Genomic DNA, 27,950 nt, shown 5'->3' with positions numbered 1-27,950 from the left:
GGTGTAACCCTCCGCCTGCGGTAGAAGTGCTGAGGCTAGGAGAGCCACCATTTTGAATGTCTGGTCTGTTCCTCCCTCCGTCGCAAATAGAGAAGATTCCAGCTATTTTCTGGTATCAATACGGCTAGTGAGTATAACTTTATACAACTATGTCAGTTAAACAGAGTTGTTTATTTTGATAATAGCTGAAAAATCAGCACGACTTTGTCTTAAACCGCGGTGACAATAATCCATGTTGGCGCTACATGATCGGAAGTGAGGCTGCGCTAACCAGCCAGTGTACCGGGGGGTTGTCTGTCAGAGAAGCGTTAGCCTGTTGTCGGCTAGCTGGTATGCTTACCTGATCTGTACTTGTGCGATCTTTTAACCTTAGAAATCTGTTTTTATACTGAACTTTTACTTGCCTACACGCCTTCAATGTATGTCAACATTACATTTGGTTATTTGCTGTGTAACTGAAACGAGATGTACCGGTAGGTATGTAGGGCAAGGTAACTAACTAGTTGTTAGCTAATCCTACTAGCTAGCTAACCTGCTAGCTAAGTCAGTGCGACGAAGGCCTCTTCGTGATTGCGTAGCTAGCTATCTAGCTATGCTCTGTATGTCCACTTGCTAAAAGGGTTTACTTCTGTCTGAGAAATTAGAAAGCTGTAATTGTGCCATGCTCGCCCTGAAATGGCCTCTGCTCGGACGTTAGATTGCTAGCTTATTAGTCCCAATGCTAACTAGTGGTAACGTGACAATGCATAATATATTTGACAGGTGTGGTTAAATGTTCGTAAACTATTGTGTTCACGAGATGACTAGCAATTTAACTTCCTTTCCGTGGGCTTGTGATCTACCGTAGCAAGCTAACCGAGCTAACGCGTTACTAGCTAGCCAGCTACTCGGTATGCGGAATGTAGCTATATACCGACCATTGGTACGGACGTATAAGTTACCTAGCTAACTAGCCAATTATGTTAGCTAACGAAAACTTAGCTAGAGCAATACCATGATGTGTTCAAGTTGAACTGTAACGTATACCCACGCTTCAAATAAGGTGTGTGTTATACCTAGCTTGGGTGTAAATGTTTCTACGTGGTTGTAATGAAGTCAAGGTTACTAACGTTACTTAAGCTAGCTAGCAACTATAGTATTGTTGCCACTTAACGTTAACTGCTAACGTTAGCTACAATACTCACATATACTGGTTGTGATTATTAGGCTATTTATGTGCCATTACAGCCATTGGGTTGTTTATTTGAGCTTGCTGTCAGTCGATTCTCCAGAAGTCAACATCAGTGTCATATACTCAAAGACTTGCTTTTTTCATTGCATGTTCTTTGTATTTGCATTAAACCAGCTGAAAAGTGCCCATGTTTGTACCTGCATTTTCAGCCTATTCAATGAAAGCTTTCTGTCTACAGTACACACATATATATTGGTAGGCCAATACTTGGCTAAACCATGTAGGTCCAATGTTTTGTGTAAATGTTCTGTCATACTACTTGCAGAATTGTTTTTTTTGTTGGAATGGAGGTAGCAGCCTGCTGTATCTCGATCTTTTCATTCAGACTCAATCATGGACTCTCTTACTGACAGTTGTGTTTGCTTTGTGTGATGCATTGTCTCTAGCTTCTTGCCCTTTGTGCTGTTGTTTGTGCCCAATTATGTTTGTACCATGTTTTGTGCTGTTATGTTGTGTTATTGTTGCAGGTCTCTTTATGTAGTGTTGTGATGCGTGTCTTGTCCTTATATTATATATTTTTAATCCAAGGCCCCTGTCCCCACAGGATATCTTTTGGTAGGCCGTCATTGTAAATAAGAATTTGTTCTTAACTGACTTGCCTAGTAAAATTAAAAACACAAACAATTAAATATCTCGGTGAGAGCTTGGCTGAGCAGTGACAGCAAAATGAGTGTCAAAGAGAACAATATGCTGGGATATTGTGTTGAAAGGAGCGCTCCCTCTACAATGGTGGCTTCAGAATTGTTTCTGTAGCTTAATGAACTTCATCTGCACAATTTTGGTTAAGGAGGAAGTAAATTGTGGCACACTCCAGTTGCTCAATTGGAAAGAGCCTCATTGATGGTGTGTGTTGTCTCTGGATTCTGGACATTGGAAATTTAGTAGCCTATGTCCCCAGTGGACTCTTCCGTGTGTTGAGGTTGTTTTCTCTTGTCACTGGTTGCTAGGCTCTGCAGGCTTGTGTATCTTCCAGAGTCTCAGGAGAGGAATGGGTAGTTCTATTCACACAGGAAATCTGCCACAGTTGGTGTCAGATATGATCCCTTCTGTGGCTATATGAGGGTGTTGATAACATTGACTATATCATTATTATGTCTTCCTTTATGCCCATTTTGTGCCCAAAGCAGTCTTAAATAACATGATCAAATGCATCAGTATGCATGTGGAGGACAATAGCCTAATTCAACTGGAACAGGAATAAGTTCAGGGGAGTTTGAGATCCTCCCCCTCTAATTGATCAGGATAATGCCTCACGTCAGTCATTCCATTTGACAGAAATGTTTTTGGCTTGTTGGCTGTTCAAGCTCCTGTGAAATATAGCGGGGCTAAAATCTGTAGCGTGGCCACACAGCCAAACAGTACTGTTTTTGTCCTGGGAGAGTAAGGCTGAGCAAAACTGATGTTGGTGAGTGTGTCTTTGATGGTTGCTGCTCAACAGTTAAGCAAGTGCAAACTTTCTCCACCTATGGTCTTCCTAATCCACCTATTGTGCTCAACCCGTCCTCTGTCGAGACCAAATGCGTCTTTTGTGCCAGCTTTTGGGGACATAATAAAGAAAATATCATGTCTTACATGTTGTAATTAATAAAATGTGTGCTTATAAAAGTTATTGCAACATTGTAGTAGAACAGACATTTCATAAGTCTTTGTTAGTCTAGCAGAGACTGGATTTTCCATATTTGTTGTGTGCGCACACTTAGGAGCACATAGGCTGATTGGGGCCTTTGGTTACTTGTCACAGGAAATATAAGCCTTTGTTTTGCTCGAGTCATTAAGCCTAGGTGACAGGCCTGAATGTATGTTAATGGTTCATGCATTCAAACAGATTGCTGGACTATGATGTGAATGATAGGTGTGAATTACTCGTTGCAGTTAATTGTACTTTCTTGTGCTATCTGGGAGTGACGGAGGTTGCTAATGCGTTGTGCCTAAGAAGAACACCTCTTAGCCATGACGGTTTACCATGGGTTCTCATCTATGCTGCCCAGTTTCTGTTTGAATGGTAATGGAAGGGAGGGAGTCAGAGTCCCCCTGCTCTTCTGGAATGTGCACTGACCTTCCGTTGCACTTTGATCACAGTGAATTCTTACATTATCAACATACTGGCTCGTGCAACTATGCTCCTTTCTCTGCACCTTCCTTGATCTATTTAATTTCCTCCAGACTCCACGGTAGGGCTGGGCGTTATGGCCTAAATCTTATGTGTGGCTCAAAAAAATAAAGGGAACACTTAAACAACACAATGTAACTCCAAGTCAATCACACTTCTGTGAAATCAAACTGTCCACGTAGGAAGCAACACTGATTGACAAATTTCACATGCTGTTGTGCAAATGAAATAGACAACAGGTGGAAATTATAGGCAATTAGCAAGACACCCCCAATAAAGGAGTGGTTCTGCAGGTGGTGACTACAGACCACTTCTCAGTTCCTATGCTTCCTGGCTGATGTTTTGGTCACTTTTGAATGCTGGCGGTGCTTTCACTCTAGTGGAAGCATGAGACGGAGTCTATAACCCACACAAGTGGCTCAGGTAGTGCAGCTCATCCAGGATGGCACATCAATGCGAGCTGTGGCAAGAAGGTTTGCTGTGTCTGTCAGCGTAGTGTCCAGAGCATGGAGGCGCTACCAGGAGACAGGCCAGTACATCAGGAGACGTAAAGGAGGGCACCAACCCAGCAGCAGGACCGCTACCTCCGCCTTTGTGCAAGGAGGAGCAGGAGGAGCACTGCCAGAGCCCTGCAAAATGACCTCCAGCAGGCCAGAAATGTGCATGTGTCTGCTCAAACGGTCAGAAACAGACTCCATGAGGGTGGTATGAGGGCCGACATCCACAGGTGGGGGTTGTGCTTACAGTCCAACACCGTGCAGGACGTTTGGCATTTGCCAGAGAACACCAGGATTGGCAAATTCGCCACTGGCGCCCTGTGCTCTTCACAGATGAAAGCAGGTTCACACTGAGCACATGTGACAGAGTCTGGAGATGCCGTGGAGAACGTTCTGCTGCCTGCAACATCCTCCAGCATGACCGGTTTGGCGGTGGGTCAGTCATGGTGTGGGGTGGCATTTCTTTGGGGGGCCGCACAGCCGTCCATGTGCTCCAGTCAGGGTAACCTGACTGCCATTGGGTACCGAGATGAGATCCTCAGACCCCTTGTGAGACCATATGCTGGTGCGGTTGGGCCTGGGTTCCTCCTAATGCAAGACAATGCTAGACCTCTTGTGGCTGGAGTGTGTCAGCAGAAGGCATTGATGCTATGGACTGGCCCGCCTGTTTCCCAGACCTGAATCCAATTGAGCACATCTGGGACATCATGTCTCGCTCCATCCACCAACGCCACGTTGCACCACAGACTGTCCAGGAGTTGGCGGATGCTTTAGTCCAGGTCTGGGAGGAGATCCCTCAGGATACCATCCGCCACCTCATCAGGAGCATGCCCAGGCGTTGTAGGGAGGTCATACAGGCACGTGGAGGCCACACACACTACTGAGCCTCATTTTGACTTGTTTTAAGGACATTACATCAAAGTTGGATCAGCCTGTAGTGTGGTTTTCCACTTTAATTTTGAGTGTGACTCCAAATCCAGACCTCCATGGATTGATACATTTGATTTCCATTGATTATGTGGACACTTGCTTGTCAAACATCTCATTTCAAAATCATGGGCATTAATATGGAGTTGGTCCCCCTTTTGCTGCTGTAACATCCTCCACTCTTCTGGGAAGGCTTTCTACTAGATGTTGGAACATTGCTGCGGGGACTTGCTTCCATTCAGCCACGAGAATTAGTGAGGTTGGGCAATTAGGCCTGTCTCGTCGGTGGCGTTCCAATTCACAAGTGTTCGATGGGTTTGAGGTTAGGGCTCTCTGCAGGCCAGTCAAGTTCTTCCACATTGATCTCGACAAACCTTTGCTGTATTGACCTTGCTTTGTGCACAGGGCCATTGTGATGCTAAAACAGGACTGGGCCTTCACCAAACTGTTGCCACAAAATTTGAAGCACAGAATCGTCTAGAATGTCACTATGCTGTAGCTTTAAGATTTCCCTTCACTGGAACTAAGGGGTCTATCCCATACCATGAAAAACAGTCCGTATTTAAACACCTGTCAGCGATAGGTGTATAGCCAAATCCTTTATTTTGAACAACCATCTAAATACGCTTTTGTTATGCAATTAAAGGTCAAACAGTCAGCGATAATCTAATGAATTGAGAGCCTTGGTAGAACTTCACAAGCCAACTTTAAGCCTTCCACGACCATAAAACCCACATTTTATAACAACAATAGTTTAACCTGCTTTTTTGCCATCACTAAAGTGGCTTTCAGGTCTATGAAAATGCTATTAATTTTTTACAATTATTATTATAAATTGAATGTGAATCATGTATAATGTACAGTTGAAGTTAGAAGTTTACATAGACTTTTAGGTTGGAGTCATTAAAACTCGTTTTTTCAACCACTCCACAAATTTCTTGTTAACAAACTATAGTTTCGGCAAGTCGGTTAGGGCATCTTTTGTGCATGACACAAGTCATTTTTCCGACAATTGTTTACAGACAGATTATTTCACTTTTAATTCACTGTATCACAATTCCAGTGGGTCAGAAGTGTACATACACTAAGTTGACTGTGCCTTTTAAACAGCTTGGAAAATTCCAGAAAACAATGTCATGGCTTGAGAAGCTTCTGATAGGCTAATTGAAATCTTTTGAATCAATTGGAGGTGTACCTGTGGATGTGTTTCAAGGCCTACCTTCAAACACGGTGCCTCTTTGCTTGACATCATGGGAAAAATCAGCCAAGACCCCAGAAATATAATTGTAGACCTCCACAAGTCTGGTTCATCCTTGGAAGCAATTTCCAAATGCCTGAAGGTACCACGTTCTTCTGTACAAACAATATTATGCAAGTATAAAACCCATGGGACCACGCAGCCGTCATACCGCTCAGGAAGGAGAAGCGTTCTGTCTCCTAGAGATGAATGTACTTTGATGCGAAAAGTGCAAATCAATCCCAGAACAACAGTAAAGAACCTTGTGAAGATGCTGGAGGAAACGGGCACAAAAGTATCTATATCCACAGTAAAACAAATCCTATATCGACATATCTTGAAAGGCTGCTCAGCAAGGAAGAAGCCACTGCTCCAAAAACCGCCATAAAAAAGCCACATTGGGACAAAGTTCATATCTTTTAGAGAAAAATACTTGTTCTCCCCACTGTATATGAAATAGAAATGGTGTGGAGAGAAATAGTCCTATAAATACTATATTAACTACAACCTAAAAACCTCTTACCTTGGCATATTGAAGTCTCATGTTAAAAGGAACCACAAACTTTCATATGTTCTGAGCAAGGAACTTAAATGTTAGCTTTTTGACATGGCACATATTGCACTTTTACTTTCTTCTCCAACACTTTGTTTTTGCATTATTTGAACCAAATTGAACATGTTTCATTATTTATTTGAGGCTAAATTGATTTTATTGATGTATTATATTAAGTTAAAATAAGTGTTCATTCAGTATTGTTGTAATTGTCATTATTACAAATCAAAACATTTTTTTAATCGTCTGATTATTCGTATCGACTTTTTTTGGTCCTCCAATAATCGGTATCGGCGTTGAAAAATCATAATCGGTCGACCTCTACTCAATACCATAGAAAATGTGTGGGCAGAACTGAAAAGGCGTGTGAGCAAGGAGGCCTACAAACGTGACTCAGTTACACCAGCCCTGTCAGGAGGAATGGGCCAAAATTCACCCAATTTATTGTGGGAAGCTTGTGGAAAGATACCCAAGTTAAGCAATTTAAAGGCAATACACTCAATTAGTATTTGGCAGCATGTAAACTTCTGACTCACTGGGAATGTGATGAAAGAAATAAAAGCTGAAATAAATAATTCTCTCCACTATTATTTTGACATTTCACATTGTTAAAATAAAGTTGTGATCCTGACTGACCTAAGACGGGGAATTTTTACTTGGATTAAATGTCAGCCATTGTGAAAACTGAGTTTAAATGTATTTGACTAAGGTGTATGTAAACATGTACTTTTACTGTACATGCAAATGAATTTGATCGCCCAGCCTTACGCCACGTGCAGCTAACTCGACCTGACATTTTTCTCAGGGGCTGCATGGGTGCGTTCATATATTGTGCCCTGTGTGTGTGTGTGTGTGTGTGTGTGGGCTTCCTATGTAAAGGAGGCATTCAGTTACTGCTCGATTGAATGTTTGAAGGGGCAAAACAAGTGACTTTAGCAACATTGAGCATTGTGCGATCAACGGTGCCAGGCGGGCCCGATCCAGTATCCAGAAACGGTTGCCCTCCTGGGCTTTTCACACACGGTAGTGTCTCATTGTGACAAACAAAAAAACATCCAGTCAACGGCAGCCCTGTGGGGGAAAACCTCTTGTTGATGAGATGTCAAAGGAGAATGACAATCATGCAAGCTAGCAGGTGGGCCACAAACAGACAAATGGCAGCGCAGTACAACAGTGGTGTTCAGAACGGCATCTGGGAAAGCAGTAGAATTTCAGTTTACTTGAGTGTCCTGCACAGTCCCCAGACCTCAACCCAATTGAGCATCTTTGGGGAGATTTTGAACTGGCTGTTCGCAGCATGACTGGACCGTCGTCCAATCTGCAGCATCTGCGTGATGCCATCGCGTTAGCATGGACCAACATCCCTGTGGAATGTTTGACACCTTGTCGAATACCCCAAATAATTCAGGCTGTTCTGGAATAAACTGTCCGGTGAGTGTAAATTAATTATCTAAGACGTGCCACATTGAGGTTATATCCAACTCAGAGCTCCAGCTATGCATTTGGTTTTCTAAGTGGCTAGATGTCAAGATCAAGCTTCTTGGTTATAGCAGGGACAAACAATCCCCTCCTGGATTAAGATTCATGTTGCCTAAATTATTATTATTATTATTATTTTAATAGAAATAGCACCACTTGTGTGCACTTAAAGTAATACTGTATACCGTGGTATTGGAAAAAGTCTTTGATTTGATGATAACATAACTGGTGTTATTAATTGGATTGTCTGTTCTCTGTTGGACCTTTTTGTGTGTACAACACCAGCCTTTATATTTTCCCTAGTTCTAAGAGGGCAGAACAAGGTCAAGGGCCTGGCACCAGCAGTGGGTCTGGAGGAGGCCTTGTTTATTGCAGTGAAGGGCTGCTCTGTACATTTAGCAAGTGCATTATTTTTTCAGCAACAGCATCAGCTCTGAGGTGGCTTGATGCAGAAAATGGCTTTGTTCAGCAACTAATTACTGTCGTCCCTCTTGCTGTAACGTCGCAATTATGCTATCCATGCTAACCGATAAGAGCCGTGCATCTTTTGAGATGGGAAGTCATAAAGCACCTCTTCTCCGCACGCAGGAGCCAGCGGTAATAACTTACTCTCTTTGTTCCTGGCATAGTGGCGCGTGATGGATCCCCTGTTGTGGTGGTGGTGCATTAACACACACCCCTCTCACCAGGCCCTTCACTGCAATAAACAAGGCCTCCTCCAGACCCACTGCTGGTGCCAGGCCCTTGACCTTGTTCTGCCCACTCCAGCCTGCCCAGGGTTTCTCTTACATACGCTGTCACTCTGCTGTAGTACTGTAAGTGTACACTTCCTGAATGCACTACAATAGAGGGTAGGCTGCAGTGTTCATTGCTTTAACTCAGGTGTTGAAAGTCAAACGTGTCAGTGCTATAGGGGTTTCTAAAAGCAGGAAGTAGAGTTCGTTTAGCACACCCAATGACATTGTGCCTTTGGAATGCTGAGATCTGTTGGTCTCTTGTTGTACGAATCACTTCCTATGACTTGGCGTCTGTTTCATGTGCAGTTATTACACATTCATAGTTTCCCCTTCCACGGTCTCTCATTGTGACAGTTTGTATTACTACTTTCTTTTTACTGAATCTTTAAGGCCAAAAGCCTATTGAGCAATTTTGTCTCGCTCTCTTAACTGCCAAGAGAGCAATCCTTTCTCTCTGTTTCCGGATTGCTCTCACACCACCGCTGGGCTCATCCTCACTAGCAGACAGTTCATGAAGGATTGTGATGCAGCTCAGTGCTCATGCACCATTTACCCAACTAATTCCTGCAGGGTTTAAACGTAGAGTTTCTAAACCCAGAGGCGCAACATCGTGAGACTTCGGGAACGCTTGCAAAACGGACCAAACAGACCAGGCTGTGGTTTGAAAATTCAATGAGAGAAGTGAATCTTCATTGGTTGTTAATTTTCTCAAAGTCTAAAGGCAACCTAGATTCTAGTAAATGTCTTAAGTAGTTGAACATGTTGTTACTCCAATCTCGTGAAAGTGACAAACTGACAGCTTTTTCATTTTCGTCAAACTACTTTTATATCGAAGGGGTGACTTTGAATTGACGGCCTTGCACATGCGCAGTTCGGCGCGAGATGACTGTTAGACCCGACGACGCATTTCTGCTCATGAGCTTAGCTAGCCAAATTTTTCATGACATCGCCTACAAGTGTGATCGGGGATTTCTATAGGCTAAAACTGCTTCTCCAATCTTCATACTGTACTCTTGACTTACAGTCAAGGTCTCATTTACCTGTTTTGTATATTTGATCCTCTGAAATGGGCATGAGACCAATTTAGTCAACTAGTGCACAGATCCAACATGCAGGCTGCTTCTTCTTGACCAGAGGTCACTGGATTGTGGTAGTGTGCACATACCGACTAGGTGGTCAATGCGCAGGACAAGCAACCTGCTGTACCTTGCCGGCCTCTGAGACCACAGGCTTTGGGACGACCAATGTGAACTCGATTGATGGTGAGTGTTAGAACACACAGGAAGTCTACTTATCAAATAGGAAGTAGTACAGTGTATTTGTCATTATCATCTTGCCGCCTACCTATAAAAACAAATCAAATCCCTCTATCTCTGAGTCGGACACGTCATTAATGGGGTGAGAGATTATATGCTTGTGTCTAATCATTTAATTCTGAATGCATCCTCTCATGGAGCAGCGTTGTTGTTAGAATGTGAGTACATTAGTAACATCGTAGAGGCACGGTACTGTGAGTTCTCTTGTGTTTGCCAGGTCTGTACCTGGCTGATGTTTTAGAACTGGGGCACTGTGCTCCTGTTATTATTCCTCTGTGTGGCTGCATGTAAATACTGGAGAATGTTATCTCACCTCCAAGCATGTGCCCCTTCAATATTTAATCACCCTCCACTGGTTTGGAACCTTAGTGCTGTCTTCACAAGCTTCTGAGCAAGGAATTCTCCATTTCCTTGTCACATTTGAGGCTGTACTCACAGAACAATGCTAATTTGCTATTCAAATATTTATAATCACATAGGCTGCCAAAAATACCATTACAAGAGCATACATCTATCTTATAGAATGAGTGAGCACCCATGGCTTCCTAATGATAACTATAATGAGCTAGACAGAAGTGGTGGTCAGGTGATTTTACTAGCCCCCCAGCTACTTGCACTTTAACTCAGAAATGCATGAAGACAGACACTCTGTGGACCCACATCGGCCCAGGCATTCATGTTAATGGATTTGTCTTCTTTATTTACATTTTACGTCTGTAGTAACGCCATAAGCAATACAAATGTTTGAGAAACAAAAAAGTTACTGATCTTATTGTCATTTTTTCCATACTTTCAGAATAACATAGGTCTACTTTCATCTACCGGTTGTCCGATTAGAATGTGACTTTGCAGTATGGCCCTTGTTTAAAAAAAGTGCAGCAGTTGGCTCTCGCCCAGCCAGTGCCTTCCCTTCACCAAGGCCCCCTGTGCCAACATGTTTAGTTTCTCCGTGTTTTCCAGAGGATGCCAGCGCCGATCAGACTGCGGGAGCTGATCCGGACCATCCGGACGGCTCGGACCCAGGCAGAGGAGCGTGAGATGATCCAGAAAGAGTGTGCTGCCATACGCTCGTCTTTCAGAGAGGAAGACAACACTTACCGCTGTAGAAATGTGGCTAAGCTACTCTACATGCACATGCTGGGCTACCCAGCGCACTTTGGGCAGGTATGTTTAAAAAGAACACTATGTTCTTAATTTATTAACCAACATCTGTGACTGTCTTGTTGTTTCTGGCAGTGAATGTGTCTCTTGCTGAAGAGAGCAGTTTTGTGAACGGATTACTACGGCTCAGCGTTCAATACCATAGTGCCCTCAAAGCTCATCACAAAGCTAAGGACTCTAGGACTAAACGCCTCCCTCTGCAACTGGATCCCAGACTTCTTGACGGCCCACCCACAGGTGGCAATGGTAGGGAACAAAACATCCGCCACACTGATCTTCAACACGGGGGCCCTTCAGGGGTGCGTGCTCAGTCCGCTCCTGTGCTCCCTGTTCACTCATGACTGCATGGCCAGGCACGACTCCAACACTATCATCAATTTTGCCGATGACACAACAGTGGTCACCAACAACGATGAGACAGCCTATAGGGAGGAGGTCCGAGACCTGGTTGTGTGGTGCCAGAACAACAACCTCTCCCTTAACGTGATCAAGACAAATTGTGGACTACAGGAAAAGGAGGACCGAGCACGCCCCCATTCTCATCGACAGGGCTGTAGTGGAACAGGTTGAGCGCTTGAAGTTCCTTGGTGTCCACATCACCAACAAACTATCATGGTCCAAACACACTAAGGCAGTCGTGAAGAGGGCACAACAAAGCCTTTTCCCCTCAGGAGACTGAAAATATTTGGCATGGGTCCTCAGATCCTCAAAAGGTTCTACAGCTGCACCATCGAGAGCATCCAGACGGGTTGCATCACTGCCTGGTATGGCAACTGCTCGGCCTCCGACCGCAAGGCACTACAGAGGGTAGTGCGTACGGCCCATTACATCACTGGGGCCAAGCTTCCTGCCATCCAGGACCTCTATACCAGGCGATGTCAGAGGAAGGCCCTAAAAATTGTCTCAAGACTCCAGTCACCCATGTCATAGACTGTTCTCTCTACTACCGCATGGCAAGCGGTACCGGAGCGCCAAGTCGAGGTCCAAAGGCTTTTTAACAGCTTCTACCTCCAAGCCTCTTGAGACTCCTGAACAGCTAATCAAAGGGCTACCCAGACCCCTCTTTTACGCTGCTGCTACTGTCTGTTTATAATCTATGCATAGTCACTTTAACTCTACCTACATGTACTTATTACCTCGACGAACCGGTGCCCCCAAACATTGACTCTGTACCGGTACCCCCTGTATATAGGCGCGATTGTTATTTTACTGCTGCCGTTTTAATAATTTGTTACTTTTATTTGACATTTTCTACTTAATGCTTTTAGGGGAAAAATAAAGAAACCTTTTGGTTAAGGGTGTGTAAGTAAGCATTTCACTGTTGTATTTGGCGCATGGGACATTCAAATTGATTTGAGTTTTGTTTTCCAGCTTGAGTGCCTGAAGTTGATTGCGTCCCAGAAGTTCACTGACAAGCGGATAGGGTACCTGGGAGCCATGCTACTGTTGGACGAGAGGCAGGACGTCCATCTACTAATGACAAACTGCATCAAGAAGTAAGGCAGGCCAGAACCGCATTGGCTACATACATACAATTATTTGTAGTGTAGAGATGAGAGCTGTGCTGCAGGAGGTGGTGATGTGCACCAATGGCAGTATTCTGTTAGTGCCAGAATTGTTACTCATGAGTGGTGCTCTCGTCAGCAGCGTGCGCTTCTGATGTTGGATATGGAAACAGCCCCATAACCTGCCGGATCAGCTGTTGCGTCTTTTTCTCGATCTCTTGCTCTCATGCACATTTTTCTTCTTTCCTGTCTCCCCTGCTCTATCCTTCGTCTTCCCTTTTTACCCACCTCTCCCTGTCTATCTTATATTTTCTTCTCTCAGTCTTTCCTCTTTCTCTTCTACATCTCAGCGCCATCCTATATCTCTGATCTGTTATCTCCCTATGAACGGAGACACAGCCACATTCCAAAGTCTAAGTTGAAAACGAAACGAGACCGGGCATTTGCCATTAAGACCCTTAGACTTTGGAATGGTCTGCCAGAGATCAGGCTTTCAGATTCAGTGCCTATTTTTAAATCCCTGTTGAAGACACACTTTTTTATAAAGATGCTTTTAATGTATGATTTTTAATTAGTTATTTTTTTTCATTCTCCTTCCTCCAGTCTTTATTTCTTTGCTAGTACTTTTATTTTATGATGTGAAGCTCTTCCTTTATACACTATGTAAAGTTATTATTATCTGCTATCCACTCATTCTTCCCCCTGTCCTTCCTCAGTGATCTGAATCACAGCACACAGTATGTCCAGGGCCTGGCCTTGTGCACCCTGGGCTGCATGGGTTCCTCAGAGATGTGTCGAGACCTGGCTGGAGAGGTGGAGAAGCTGCTCAAAACATCCAACTCCTACCTGAGGAAAAAGGTACCTCATTCTCACCTAGCCCACATTCACTCTTTACAAAGTAGTGTTAGTCAGGTGGTTAGTTTGTGTCAGCAGACCTGCCAACCTGCACACAATTTGAAGTCAAAGTATGCTGGTATGAAAAACGACCCTAAAATACGCTTCTATTGGTATAACCGTCTGAAGTTGGAGCTGAGCCAATCAGGACTTTGGCGAGGATAAAACATCTCTAGCTCTCCACTCCGGCACGCCCCCTGTAGTCGTAGTAGTCTACTAATTTCCTCCCTCGAGCTGAATGGCAGCTCTCCACTTTGTCCGTTGATACCGCTGATGTGTGACGAATAAGGGTAGGGAAAATGGATAATGAACTATTTGGTGAATACATTTTCCAAAATGGTATGTGTTAATCAAGCACATGACCACCATTATTTCGTAGTTAGCTCCTTCGCCATTAAGACAAATGTAGTTAGCTAGTGTTAAGTCAACAGACATGGCAGAGAGAGCTGTTCTGCTAATACTGTCCTTCACAGAAAGTTATATTAGACTGTGTTAAGATTAGTACGCCTATGTTGATTTAATCAGTTGTTGATCTGGCCTCTTGATCCAGCTGTATGTCAACAGTAGGTAATGTTGTGATAATAATCAGTTGTTGATCTGGCCTCTTGATCCAGCTGTATGTCAACAGTAGGTAATGTTGTGATAATAATCAGTTGTTGATCTGGCCTCTTGATCCAGCTGTATGTCAACAGTGGGTAATGTTGTGATAATAATCAGTTGTTGATCTGGCCTCTTGATCCAGCTGTATGTCAACAGTAGGTAATGTTGTGATAATAATCAGTTGTTGATCTGGCCTCTTGATCCAGCTGTATGTCAACAGTAGGTAATGTTGTGATAATAATCAGTTGTTGATCTGGCCTCTTGATCCAGCTGTATGTCAACAGTAGGTAATGTTGTGATAATAATCAGTTGTTGATCTGGCCTCTTGATCCAGCTGTATGTCAACAGTAGGTAATGTTGTGATAATATTCAGTTCACCAATGACAAGGCATGTTGATTGATGGTAGCCTAGTAGTCAGACCTTGATGGATGAGGTCAGGGATGGAGATCTGAAACAAACTGATATAGGCCTAGTTCAGTTGTTTCATATTCCAAACAGCCTACAGTAAGCTAAACCACTACATTCCATCCTGTAATTGAATTATTCTAAATGTTCTCCCCAAACAAAATTAAGGATCCAGTTTGTTTTTACTAGACTATCCACATACATACCTATTAATTTGAATAATCAAAAAACCCAAAATGTAACCTAGAAAAATTTGAGTGTCATTGAGATCACCAATTTCATTAATTTCTCTCTCGCTCAAAAGTTTTAGAACATCTACTGATTCATATTTTTACTATTTTCTACATTGTAGAATAATAGTGAAGACATCAAAACTAAACAAATCTAAATATATTTGATATTCTTCAAATAGCCTTCCTTTGCCTTGATGACAGCTTGGCACACTCCTGGCATTCTCTCAACCAGCTTCATTAGGTAGTCACCTGGAATACATTTCAATTAGAGCTGTACCTTAAGGTAATTTGTGGAATTCCTTTCTTTCCTTGATGTGTTTTGAGCCAATAAGTTGTGTTGTGATAAGGTATGGTTGGTATACAGAAGATAGATATGGTAAAGTGCATTTGCCTATGATTTGAGCAGTGTGGGTGTTGCGCGTGCACCGTCGTGGGAGCCGGGGGTGCCGCCACGCTAAAGCCGTAGTCATAAAAAGTATTTAAAGTTTGCAGGTCTGCGCTTGCACGTCATAGTTGAGGACTTTGAAAACATTTAGAATTTTCTCCCCAGGCGGCGTTGTGTGCAGTCCACGTCATCAGGAAGGTCCCAGAGCTGATGGAGATGTTCCTCCCAGCCACAAAGAACCTGCTGAGTGAGAAGAACCACGGTGAGACAACCGGGGGCTGGGGGCAACTGTGTCCTGCACAGAGAGCATTGGGTTTGGTCACTCACGGGTAAAATGGGGATGCTGTGTCCTTCAAAGGGATAATTGGGCTGGTGCCCTCTATACAGTTGAAATGTCCTTCAGTGAACAGAGCTGGATTAATAACTGTGTCCTGATGAGCTGTGGAGCTGCTGCGTCCTTCACAGTTTTCAATTGATCACCTCGGGTGTTTTCACTAGACACTGATGGTTGTCATAGTACAATGGCTGATGTTCTGACAGCTTTATAAAGCGGTGCTCTTGTCAGAACCAGTGTTATCACTTCGAATATGTTTCTAAACGAGTTTGATAGATGAAGTTGCCCCTAGACATTGTAAGGTCAGTTTTGTGTTTTCCCCTCAATGGTCAAGGTAAGGATTTGGGGAGTTGATGCTAGATATATACCTGTAGTCATTTTTGTAGTGCTAAAATAGGGCTTAATGGCATTAAACTGGAACTTACTAAGAGTGAGAATCCAGACTATAAACCACCACAACGGAACCAGCAAACAGCTTCCCCCATAGACTGTTCCTTATTTGAGTAACAATGCTGTGACATTGCTAAAATGTTCACTCACAGGGAATTGGCAAGGAAATTTGTGCAAATTTGTTAACTACTACGGTTCACCAGGGATGCTGTTTTCAAACTAGTTTCTCTTTGTCTCCTTAAGGTGTTCTCCACACTTCTGTTGTCCTCCTCACTGAAATGTGTGAAAGAAGTCCTGACATGCTCTTACATTTCAGAAAGGTATGGATAGCCACCATCTAATTAGTGAAATTACTGCTATCAAGAGTTTGTGGGTTACAGCGCAAGTCTTCAGGGAGTTAATTAAGCATTTGTCCTTAGCTCACTCTACAATTCATTCTCCCTTAGTATTCATTTTCCTTTCACTATGACTGTTTTGGATATACTTCAAACATATCTTGCATTTTGAAACCTTGGATTACATTTTCCCAAAGGGTTTGCTCTACATTCAAAGTAGGCCTATGTCTCAGTCGTATCTCCTTGCCTCGCTTATTTCCTCGCTGTATCTCTAGTGGCTCTGTATCTCTTTCCCTTAGCCATAACAACCTTGAGCCAGTCTCCCACCCCTCATGTTCATGATCAGAACATGACTTTGAGCTCTCTAAAAGTGAATCTTCCCTAACATCTACCTCATATTTTTTCTGTCATTTGTCTTTGTTACAATTCCTGCATTGTGTTAGAATGAGAAGGTAAGAGTACATTCTGGTTTCATAGCTGGTGCATGCTGTAACTAGTAATAACTTCACACGGTCACCGTAGATGTAATCAAATCTATGTTCCGTCAAGTTCCTTTTTGTCTTTTTCATTTCTTTGACTTTTACAGCAGTCATATGTTGTTCTCTTTTGATATCATGACAGGATTTTAAAAATGTTTCTTAGACATCTCTCACTATTGTCAATGTGTCATCATTAACCTAATGTGTAACTCATTTGATCACCGTATGTTGAAAACAACATGATGGGTCTGTTTTCAGTTGATCACCTCAGGTGTTTTTACTAGACACTGATGGTTTTATGTTTGTTAAAAGGGAGGTATGTGTCTGTATACGTACAAATATATATTTCAGAAAATTTGCACCAATGCGAATATATTTGTCTATGAATACTCTTGCCTAGCATTCCTGGTAAGAATTATGATGAGGGTTCTATTTCATCCAGGTGTGATTGAATGTGACATCACGGTTCGATTAGCTTTTCAAAACTTAACATCCTAACCCAATGTTTTCATACAATCAATGCTGTCTTGATTACCATAACCCAGAAATGTAAGTTACATTGATGATTTAAATCAAGAGAATGTAAAGAATAACTGCACATTCTACACATACTTTGTCCAGTTATTTCAGTAACAAGGTAGGACACCGATTCCTCAGAAATAAAGACCTTGACCCTTGATGGCACCCCTCTCCTGCTGTTGGTCTTTTGTAGTTGGTTCCACAGCTGGTGAGAATCCTGAAGAACCTGATCATGTCTGGTTACTCTCCTGAGCATGATGTGTCTGGCATCAGTGACCCCTTCCTGCAGGTGAGACCTTTGACCTTGTGTTTTGTGCCAATCATTTGATCTTCTGTAACAAACTTGGCTAGGCCAGTCAGTGATGCCCCTTGACCTCGTTGCAGGTGCGGATATTGAGACTATTGCGAATTCTGGGCAGGAGTGATGACGACTCAAGTGAAGCAATGAATGACATTCTTGCACAGGTGAGAAGAGAGGTTAATCAATAGTACTCGAGGCTTACTGCCCTAGAGATATGACTAATCAGACTAATGGTTTCTTCGCCCTTGTAGGTGGCAACCAACACCGAGACTAGTAAAAATGTAGGCAATGCAATCCTCTATGAGACAGTACTGACCATAATGGACATCAAATCAGAAAGTGGATTGAGGGTGTTGGCCATAAACATACTGGGACGCTTCCTTCTCAACAATGACAAAAATATTAGGTAACACACTTGGAACTAATTCATTGAATGATCTGAACATAGGTCCCAGGTAATATAACACTTAATGTGACTTTATGGTGTCTTTCTGTCCACCCTCAAGATATGTGGCACTGACGTCCCTACTGAAGACTGTACAGACGGACCACAATGCAGTGCAGAGGCATCGGAGCACCATTGTGGATTGTCTAAAAGACTTGGATGTGTCCATCAAGAGGTGAGACCTACACCTAAATGAGGAGCACATGAGTGACATACAGTATAGACATTAATACATAACACACTAGTACAACACATTGCTCGTCATTGTACATGCATATCTGCACAAGATATGGGTCAGAAGATGTAGAGATTTCCTTGTCTTATCGTCCTCCCATTCTCCTCGCTAGGCGTGCGATGGAGCTGAGCTTCGCCCTGGTGAATGGGAACAACATCCGAGGCATGATGAAGGAGCTGCTCTACTTCCTGGACTCCTGTGACCCAGAATTCAAAGCGGACTGTGCATCCGGAGTCTTCCTGGCTGCAGAGAAGTAAGGCTCATGGGTGTGGTCCAGTTAGGAAGATCTGTAGAGATCAGGCTTTGCCAATCTGAAGGCTCTTGCTAGTTCCATAGCAACATTAAGCAGTTGCACCATGTGAAACCGTTCTCAACATTATCCCGGCTTGTAGGTCTTTACCGCCTCATTTTGTTTGTATTGGCCTTTGCTCAGCAGTTGTAGTAGTGGTTCGAGAAGTAATAGAAGGATTAGTAGTGATTGCATGAGAGGCCATGGCAGCAGTAGTTTTTGCATGTGGGCTGTTCACACAGATCCTGACTGTATGCCTCAGTTTACTTGCATTAGGAATGTAGGCTTCGAGAATAGATTACAGCCAGTGGCCTCATGCACCTCCAATGATTAACTATTGTTTCCGCAACCTCCGGTTAATGTGTGTGGCTTACTTACTAAAATGCTGTATGATGATAAATGAGTGATCCATCGTCAGAACATGACATTGTTGATACCATATATTTTCTGACAGCAGGCCAATTTTTTTTCAGTTCATGGTTATATGATCCTCTGCTCAGTGTAATGCAGATGTGACTGATGCGTGTTCTGTTTCACAGGTATGCGCCTTCAAAAAGATGGCACATTGACACCATCATGAGAGTCCTGACAACGGTATATGTATAATTTCATCAAATACTTTTCTTTGCACAGACGATGGTGAAATAAGTCATTATGCTTGACTGTTGAGTGACGAATCCTTGAGTGATCCATCGACTGAAAACTACAACTGATGATCTCATCATATCTGACAACCGCTGCTTTTTTTTTACCATGGTGACCAAGGCTCTTGGTGTCTTGTCTTGAAAGTGTTTTTGTCGCTGGACTTACACAAAATGATCATCTGCCTCATTATTCATTTTGAGACGGGTTTCTTTTAACACCTGTTTGTGTCCAGGCGGGGAGCTATGTCCGAGACGACTCTGTCCCCAACCTCATCCAGCTCATCACCAACAGTGTGGAGATGCATGCCTACACGGTGCAGAGACTCTACAAAGCCCTGCTGGATGACATCTCACAGGTCCGAGACATCTCTGGTCACACACACGTCTTGTATGATAAGAGGAAAACACACATTGAAACAGCCCAGTAACCAGACAAATAAGAGGAACCTGACAATGAATATGTTGATTGAAACGTTATTGGATCACTAAAGATCACATTTGGAAGTAGCAAACAGTGTGCGGATGTTTCCCTTCCTCTCTGATGAGGACTGGTTACAGTGAATCTGATCTATTAGTGTTTGTCTCCCATAGCAACCACTGGTCCAGGTGTCATCCTGGTGTATAGGGGAGTATGGAGACCTGCTGGTATCTGGACAGTGTGAGGAGGAGGAGCCCATCCAGGTAGACCTCCTTGAAGCACTCAAAATCACCTCAACTATTTCACCTAGAACGTTACACACAACACGTCTATGTGCACTGCCGACCTCAAGTTGAAATGTATTTATTTTCTCCCCCTTTGTTTGCAACAGGTGACAGAGGATGAAGTCCTGGATGTTTTGGAAGGTCTTCTTGTGTCCAACTTGTCCACACCTGTAACCCGTGGTTACTCCCTCACTGCCATCATGAAGCTGTCTACTCGCTTCAGCAGTGTCAAGTAAGTCCATCTGTGTTGAGCAGAGAGAATATCCAACAGGTTATGATGATTTTTATCCCTTAGCTTTGAAATTAATGGATGGCAGGACGCACACTCGGTTAACATTTGTGTCTTAAAATCTCCAGCCGAATCAAGAAGGTGGTGTCAATATACGGCAGCAGCATCGACGTGGAGCTGCAACAGAGAGCTGTGGAGTACAATGCACTTTTCAAGAAATATGATCACATGAGGTGAGTATGCCTCCAAAAGTATTCCCATTCATTACAAGCACTTTTCTGTAGAAATGATTGGTGCTTCTCCTTGTCAAGGAAATTGACCTATCTTATTCTCTTCCTCTCTGAAGGCCTGCCTTACTAGAGCGAATGCCCATCATGGAGAAAACAGCCTCCAATGGCCCTACAGAGATTGTGCAGACCAATGGGGAGACAGAGCCCTCTGTGCCTGACACAAAACACCCCCCCCTAGTCACCCAGCCAGCCAACCAGGTGAGGGCAAGGTCACGTGACAAATCTGTATTTACCATTGATGGGAGGTTTTCTGTCACAGACGATGTGTTGCTGAATCAGTGGATCAACATTTGATTCAGTTCAGCGTTAGACTCAATTGAAATGTAAAAGTAATTTACATTTGAGCTGACAAATGCAGCAGCTTTTACCGTGAATGCAATCTTTGCTGATGCGTGAATAAAAAATAAAAAAAATTATATTGAGCTGTAGCTCAGATCTTCAGCGATACAGATTGAATCGAGCCCTTAAGCTCTTTAAAACACACAAATGCACGTACACTCACACACATTCTTTAAGTTTTGATTTCTATTCATGTGGTGAAAGTCCACAAATCAGTGAGTCTGCTAATGCTTTTACACACTGTTCAAACAAGGACCCCTGCTGGTAGGAAAATTAAACTGTGCTGGGCATATCAATCTACAGATGAATACGAAGCAGTCTACATTTTCCTTTGTAGAGTTCTGATTTGAGTTACAAAATATTTTACCATCTGTCATGTTTTAAAACAAAGTATAAATGAGATTTTATTCAGAGCACTGTTGTTTTGTCCAAATCCTCCCTGCATTACAGGTTCAATCTACACATCCTCCCTGTTTTACAGGTTCAATCTACACATCCTCCCTGTTTTACAGGTTCAATCTACATGTGCTTTATTATTTGGTTTCTCTTCTGTTCCAGGCTAATGACTTGTTAGACCTGCTGGGAGGTAATGATGTGGTGCCTGTGATCCAAACCACCCTGCCCACCAAGCCTGCCTCGGCTGGAGGAGAGCTGCTCGACCTATTGGGGGACCTCTCACTGTCTAGTAGGACCAGTCTCTCTCTCTTTCTCTCACTCACACACTCATTCACTTTCTTTCTCTCTAGCCCCAAGCACAGGTGGACCAACCTTGGTCAGGGCAACTTGATTGGTTTCTTTTCTTTCATTGCAGTGTCTCACTGTTCACCACCTATTCTCTCTGTCACCCTGCCTGCACCTTCCTTCATAAAGAAACCACATTAGTCACGCCACATCCTGCTTGACTTGGTCAGGAATCAACTTGTCTTGTGAACTATCACCAGTGGTATCACTGTTATGTCTGTGTGTGGTTCCCTGTACCCTGTTGGAACCCCCAGTGTTGTTGTCTCCCTCCCTAGGTTGTCCAGCTCCTGCCCCCTCTGTGCCCATCTCCCAGCCCCCCTTCCTCCTTGATGGCCTCTCCTCACAGCCCCTGTTTAATGATATTTCAGCAGGTGAGAGCTTGCACTTATCAGTGAAGCTTTCAAATTTCTAATTTGATCCAAAGTCAACCACTCTCCCATGTTGTTTAGCAAGTAGAGTACTGTGTCATTATGTATCCCTTTTAAAACAATGTGACCTTATACATGTTTCTAGAATGTTTTTTAGGGGTTATCGTGTTTGGTACTACTTTTTCACTCTGAATTGTATTGACTTGTGCGTTCTTGTCTTTAGCTATTCCCCCCATGACAGCGTATAGCAAGAATGGCCTGAAAATAGAATTCACCTTTGAGAGGGCCAATCCGAACCCGAACATAGCAGTCATCACTATCCACGCCACCAACACCACCGAGGCTGACATGACAGAGTTTGTTTTCCAGGCTGCAGTTCCAAAGGTGAGCCATGACTGGACAGTCACATTTGTATAACTATGTAATATTAAGAAAAATATGTGTGGTTCTATCATTGACCTCTGTAGCATTGTACAGCTTAGTCAAAGTTGGGAATATGCAGGTGTATGTCCTACGAAGCAGACTTGGCAGGAGCAGTCTTTTACGCTCTGTGTGTCCCTCTCCTTCAGACATTCCAGCTGCAGCTCTTGTCCCCTAGCAGTAATATTGTCCCAGCACTCAACCAGGGAAGCGTCACACAGGTCATCAGAGTTCTCAACCCACAGAAGGTATGAGCTGTTCCTGTCTGTCCTCATCTTCCTCACATTCTTATTCAGTTTCCTGATCTATTGGTGCAATCAGAGGAATTTAGTGCAGAGGGCTCCTATAGAGTTCAGCTCTACATTGAGTAGTTCATATTGCTTTAATAAACATGTCTTTCTCATGATTTACAGCAACAACTCCGCATGAGGGTCAAGCTGACGTACACCCACAAAGGCTCACCTATCCAAGATCTGGCCGAGGTCAACAACTTCCCTCCTCAGTCCTGGCAATGATGACCGTGCCCTCTCGCGCTTAAAGACCCCGCCAAGGGAACTATGGGAAAGATTCCCCCCCCCCCCCTTACCCAGACTGATCCCCTGTGACATCACTGCAGACTGCTGCCCTGGGGTTGCATGGGAAGCAGCAGAATGTCAAACACACAAAAAGCCGATGGTATGAAGACCATGATGACGACAACCACAACAACGACCGCAATGACGATAGGCATCACCAGAAATATGTGAAAACATATTAATTTACTAACCCTTGTTTTCCTTGATTGGTTTCACCTCAATCTGTCTGCTTTGCTGTTGCCACTATTTCCATCTCCTCGCCCTCTCAATGCACGTACGCCCACATTGCCCTCTCTGTGGTACGCCCACCCCTCTAAGCCGCCATAGAAAAGAGCTGTTGACAATGAGCACTTGATTAAGCAGTCTGTTTTTTCTTTTGTTTCATGTTTTTAATCTTACAGGAATTTAACATGGGTATATATATTTTTGTACCTATTTTCAAGTCTGAATGGGGTGCAACTTAATTAACTCTATGAAATTTGCACACTGTCCATTCACCACTTTCCCGAATTGGGTTTGGAAACTTGGAGTACTTTGGCTCTCAGTATTTTATCTAGTTTGTTCTCCAATGTGACTATAACACATTCTATTATAAAGATCTCCAGCTCTATGCTTCAAATGCAAGGTCTTCGGGTTGCAATACAAAGGTTAATCTCTCATGAACAGATTCTGGGTGTAAACCGAAGAATCTGTTAGGATGGAATGCGTAGAATCAGTTTTCGTCACTGATTATTTGGATGTATCAGGATTGGCCGAAGGCGGTGCTAAAACTTCGACTGCTTCGCTTGTGTGGGGAAATTGGTGGAAGTGGGGGGCTTTGGTTAAGGGTTTCCTTTTGCGAGGGTGGAGACTTCGCAAACCGCAACTTCCAATTTCTAATACGTGTGGACAACTACATCACGCAGCTGACCAAATTATGCCAGATTTTAGTCCTGCGTTAACCTGGTCTGCTCTTTTACATCCATTAACTTTGGCAGCAGAAGGATTTTAAAGACGCAGAGCACTCATTCATTTTGGGGTTAACTTAATTTGACCCTCCATCTCATGAGTGATTTAAAAGGCAAAAGGTGTGTGGAGTCATTTTGAATTACATCAGTTTTCTCTGTTGAAATCAGTTTGAGAGTTGTTTGAATCCCATTCACCTTGGTTTGCCAGAAAGGCCTCTCAGCAGGGTTGAGATACTGTAAATGGCTGGAGTGTATTTGTTTGTCATGGGCTGGCTAACACAGAGTATGGTTCCATTTTCTTTAGTTTGGTCAGCAGTGTGGTAGCCATAGCACGGCACGTTTATTTTCTGAGGTGGAATCTAGAGGATGGACATTTCTACTTTGTTTGACTGCCCTGTATAGCACCGTTTCCCCCACCTAGATGGGCACTATTTACAGTTTCTTCCATCCACCTTTATAATTCAACGGTTAATTGCTTAGATCAAGCTGAGGTTATTGAAGCAATATGGATATTGTATATCAGTGCAGGTCTGAGACACATCTTAGTTAAAGGAAAATCCTTAAACATATAGTTTCATTGAATACATTAACTTTGGAAGTACTGAATCTTCCATGCATCTGAACAAACAGCCGGAAATGTAAGATTTACAGCTTTGGGTCGTCAAAATATCTCTCTTTTAAGACTATTAACCTGGCTGGACATAGCCAGCCTAGAGACGACATGTACATTAAGTCTATTTTGAATGTAGTTATATGCACTGAATGCTTTTTCTTTGCAGGCTTTTTCTGTGGCTGTCCTCTCTGAGGGCGCTGGCCATTTTGTTGGCACTATTTTTGTGGTAGTATGATTATTATTTTTTTTTGCAGTGATTTGTCTTAATTCTGATATCAGACAATAATGTTTATGTGCCTTTTGACATAACTAGATGGGAAGTCCCTAAACTGGTCTCATCTGGTCTGTGTGTCAGGGAGTGCTTATTGTGGGTTATATCCTGACTAGAGAGCAGGCAAGACAGACAGGCTGGATGGAAGGTAGGAGTCGAAGAAGAATGTGCTCTTTTTATTTTATTGACATCTCACACTGAGTTTCTAGCATTTAGAGTGGAAATGATGGAGTCGGATATCAGTGTAGCTTGGTGTGATTCCTTGGCTGTCATACTTCTCCAAATCAGAATCCCGACCAAGCTGTCGGAAGCATTAACCTGAATACCTCACAATGTTTTCTCTTCCTGTTTAACTATCAACAGCACAGTACCTGGATAGCTGCATTTAGTCTTCTGTATCTGCAATCAAGTGGGCACCTGTAGGACATCTCATTACTAACACGCTTAGCTGCCCCATGATGCTGTGTGTTCAGACCTTCAGATGTTCAATCGCACTATATGCTTATTGATATTCACTATGCTACACTATCAAACTTTTGTGACCAAATCGGAGATGCTATTAGTGTTGGAAATAAGCTTTGGAAATATTTTGAGCAATGATATGTGTATATGGAGAAAACGATTTTCATTCTATTAGTCATCTTTTTTTCTGTTTTTGACTAAATGCTATATTGGGTTTTTCTGTATATATTGAGGGCTTTTAAGGTTAGTCAAATATCCTTTCTTTCATCCCTTTTTATTTTTAGATACCAACCATTTTCTAAGACTTCCAATTACTCACGGTGTATATTGTCTTAATAGATCTTAGTCTAAAATATGGTCTAAAAAGACTTCCCTATTTCATCAGTCATCACAAAAGATATATAATCGGCTGCCTGTACATTGTATATTATTGTAAAACAAAACAACACAGAAGATTATCAAATGAAATAAAACCCCATTTGAAGACTTACACAGATTAGCTAAGGACTATAATTGTATACATGTATGTAAAAAAGAATCATCTTGAAACGATGCAAATGAGCTGCATCCTCTTCATAAGTTTGGATGCATCTTTTTTTCCTGCAGATTTTAGTGGGTGATTAGGCTGCTATTGGTTTTTATACATGTCCTCTTAAGGTTTGGTTGGGCAGAACTGGTGTTGTCTGTGAGTGGTGTACTGTACTACTGAGAGGTCTGTGAGCTGAGCACAGTGCTGCACAGTGACCGAGGTGGCACCTTGTCGGTATTCGTGGTCCTCAGAAAGGCCTAATCTGTTTTCATATGCCCCTTAAGAGGAGTAGGCCTCTTGCTAAGATGCTGTAACGCCTCCCTTGGTCTGTAATGTGCTTTATCGTTTTTTTTCTCTCCCCAGCAAAAGTAATTGGAGAAAATGAATGTTGTCAGACATGCAAGCTAATTAAATGACGGATGACCTACCTACAGTGCACATGGTCCTTCTAAGAGAGCGAGTCTCATTGTTGGCCCCCTTTTAAGTCTCTCTGTGTTTTTCTCCAGTCCTATAGATTCTCTCCCCATTCATCTGGCATCTCACCTCCCCACATTAATTGTATTGGATTTCAGAGACGTGAGAATGGGCACAGAGTTTCTCTGAAGTGTTGAGTGAGGTCTTTTATTTTACCCTTGTGATGCTGTTGCACGTACCTTTTATTGTAAGATGGGGATTGAATATCCTGAGTATTTTCAGGCTATGAGAAGTTTAATCTGTGTGGTGGATATGGTTCATTAAGTCGTAAGGCCTTGTCCCCTCATGTGGTTGACAGATACAATGTGCTCTTGGCTGCCTGTCATCATCCACTCTTACTGGGTCTGTTCATCGCTCCTGATGACTGCATTAAGGAACCCGTCTTATGGACTGGTTTGTACGGCTCAAAGAGAGCAGAGAATAGGCCTGGTTCTGTTACAGGGACCGGGCCAGCGGGGCAGTTGAAGTTCAGGCTCTCTTAGAGGAAATATGATCCTTTCTATTTATTGAAATCCAATTCAAAAATCAGGACTGAAGTGTGAGGCTGATCTCTCTGCTGTGTGTATGGCCTTTTTGTGTCTACATTCTTTTCAGGAGACCTGTGATCTTAATGCAGTGCTGCTTAACCTGTTCTTGTGATATGACACAACTAGAACACTGAAATTAAGCTGCATGTTAGTTGTGCTGTGAGCTCATTTCCACAAGGGGGAGCTGGTCAAGATAGACTGTAGGGAAGGGAAAGATCTCATACTTGTACCTTGTCTTGAATGTTGTTTTTATCGGTTCGATTCCATCAATCATGTTTGACCAGTTAACGCTTTTAAGGATACAGTACCCCCATATAGTTTTAAATGAAGGTGAAATCCCATTGGTTTGGACACTGCATCTTTAAAAAGGACATTTGTAAAGTCAAGAACCCTTCAGAGGTCTGAGCAGCTTTTGAAGCGTTTTGTTTGTCTAATCAGCCTGTGTGTGTGTGTGTGTGTGTGTGTGTGTGTGTGTGTGTGTGTGTGTGTGTGTAAATATCTGAGTGTGTTGGCATGTCTTGCTACAGTCACCTAGTAAGGACATGAAATTGGCTGCAAGGATTTTAATTCACAACTTCAGAGCTGCATGTGAGAACCAATGTAAATAGTGTCATTTCTACTCTAAGTAATCCTCTTTTTGAAATGCAAGAAAAGGTCCCATTTTTCAACAAATCCAACACACCACCTTGGGTTGTACATTTGAAAATGTTTTTTGTTGGTGGTGGAAGGGGTTAAAAGTGCACACCACTCATTCGGATGTAATTGTTTTTTACTTCTATATTTGGCCAGGTGAATTCTCTGTGTGTAAAGGGGTTTGAAGGCGCATTTGACTTTAGCCACTATTATCCCGTTCCCTGTGAAATCATAAAGCGTCTATTGTACTTTTGAAAGAGAATCTGAATATGTAACCCTCAGATTTATCCCGACTATACGACAACATATCTGATTTGAGAAGGGGAGGAAAAAACATTTTTTGAAATTCCCTTTTTTCCAGACAGGTTTAACATTTTGAACTGAATCAGAGTCCCGTGTCTTCAAGGTGGGTGTGAATGGACTGAAAATATGAATAATAATGATGATGATGATGATTAAAGCTGAGAGGCTGTAAACTATGGGATATTTTAGACTTATGCTGTGTATTATTGTCTTTGGGTTGGAGGAAATGATGATCAAGAGTATAAATAAAAAGTCAAACAAAATTGACCGGACTCATTCATTTAT

At 42.8% G+C, this 27,950-nt stretch overlaps 1 protein-coding gene across 3 annotated transcripts; it reads left to right on the top strand.

The window, feature by feature from the left end:
- The first annotated feature begins 17 nt into the window (after nucleotides 1-17).
- On the top strand, nucleotides 18-27,928 carry LOC139385178 (AP-1 complex subunit gamma-1). 3 transcript variants are annotated; one of them, XM_071130275.1, is made up of 22 exons: nucleotides 18-127; nucleotides 11,048-11,251; nucleotides 12,620-12,744; nucleotides 13,470-13,611; nucleotides 15,437-15,533; nucleotides 16,239-16,315; nucleotides 17,522-17,617; nucleotides 17,713-17,793; nucleotides 17,881-18,035; nucleotides 18,136-18,249; nucleotides 18,422-18,562; nucleotides 19,138-19,192; nucleotides 19,476-19,598; nucleotides 19,834-19,923; nucleotides 20,052-20,176; nucleotides 20,302-20,406; nucleotides 20,520-20,661; nucleotides 21,361-21,487; nucleotides 21,819-21,914; nucleotides 22,135-22,295; nucleotides 22,481-22,579; nucleotides 22,745-27,928. In XM_071130275.1, exons 2-22 carry the CDS (start codon nucleotides 11,051-11,053, stop codon nucleotides 22,844-22,846), a joined length of 2,454 nt encoding a protein of 817 aa, XP_070986376.1. In that variant the 5' UTR covers nucleotides 18-127; nucleotides 11,048-11,050; the 3' UTR covers nucleotides 22,847-27,928. The 3 variants fall into 3 exon arrangements, with proteins under 3 accessions (XP_070986376.1, XP_070986377.1, XP_070986378.1); XM_071130276.1 differs by having other exon boundaries at nucleotides 37-127; nucleotides 11,030-11,251; XM_071130277.1 differs by having other exon boundaries at nucleotides 95-330.
- The last annotated feature ends 22 nt before the right edge of the window (nucleotides 27,929-27,950 follow it).

Source organism: Oncorhynchus clarkii, chromosome 26 (assembly GCF_045791955.1).
Source record: "Oncorhynchus clarkii lewisi isolate Uvic-CL-2024 chromosome 26, UVic_Ocla_1.0, whole genome shotgun sequence".
Taxonomy (NCBI): Eukaryota; Metazoa; Chordata; class Actinopteri; order Salmoniformes; family Salmonidae; genus Oncorhynchus; species Oncorhynchus clarkii.
Note: the sequence above shows the minus strand (reverse complement) of the source record. Positions and strands in the feature narration are given on the sequence as shown.

What these genes read in the sequence shown, in the direction of transcription:
- LOC139385178 (XM_071130275.1), top strand. Translation starts at nt 11,051, where the DNA reads ATGCCAGCGCCGATCAGACTGCGGGAGCTGATCCGGACCATCCGGACG. An exon ending in TGAATGACATTCTTGCACAG is followed by an intron (nt 17,794 to 17,880) that starts GTGAGAAGAGAG and finishes TCGCCCTTGTAG; the next exon opens with GTGGCAACCAACACCGAGAC. An exon ending in GTCTTCCTGGCTGCAGAGAA is followed by an intron (nt 18,563 to 19,137) that starts GTAAGGCTCATG and finishes TCTGTTTCACAG; the next exon opens with GTATGCGCCTTCAAAAAGAT.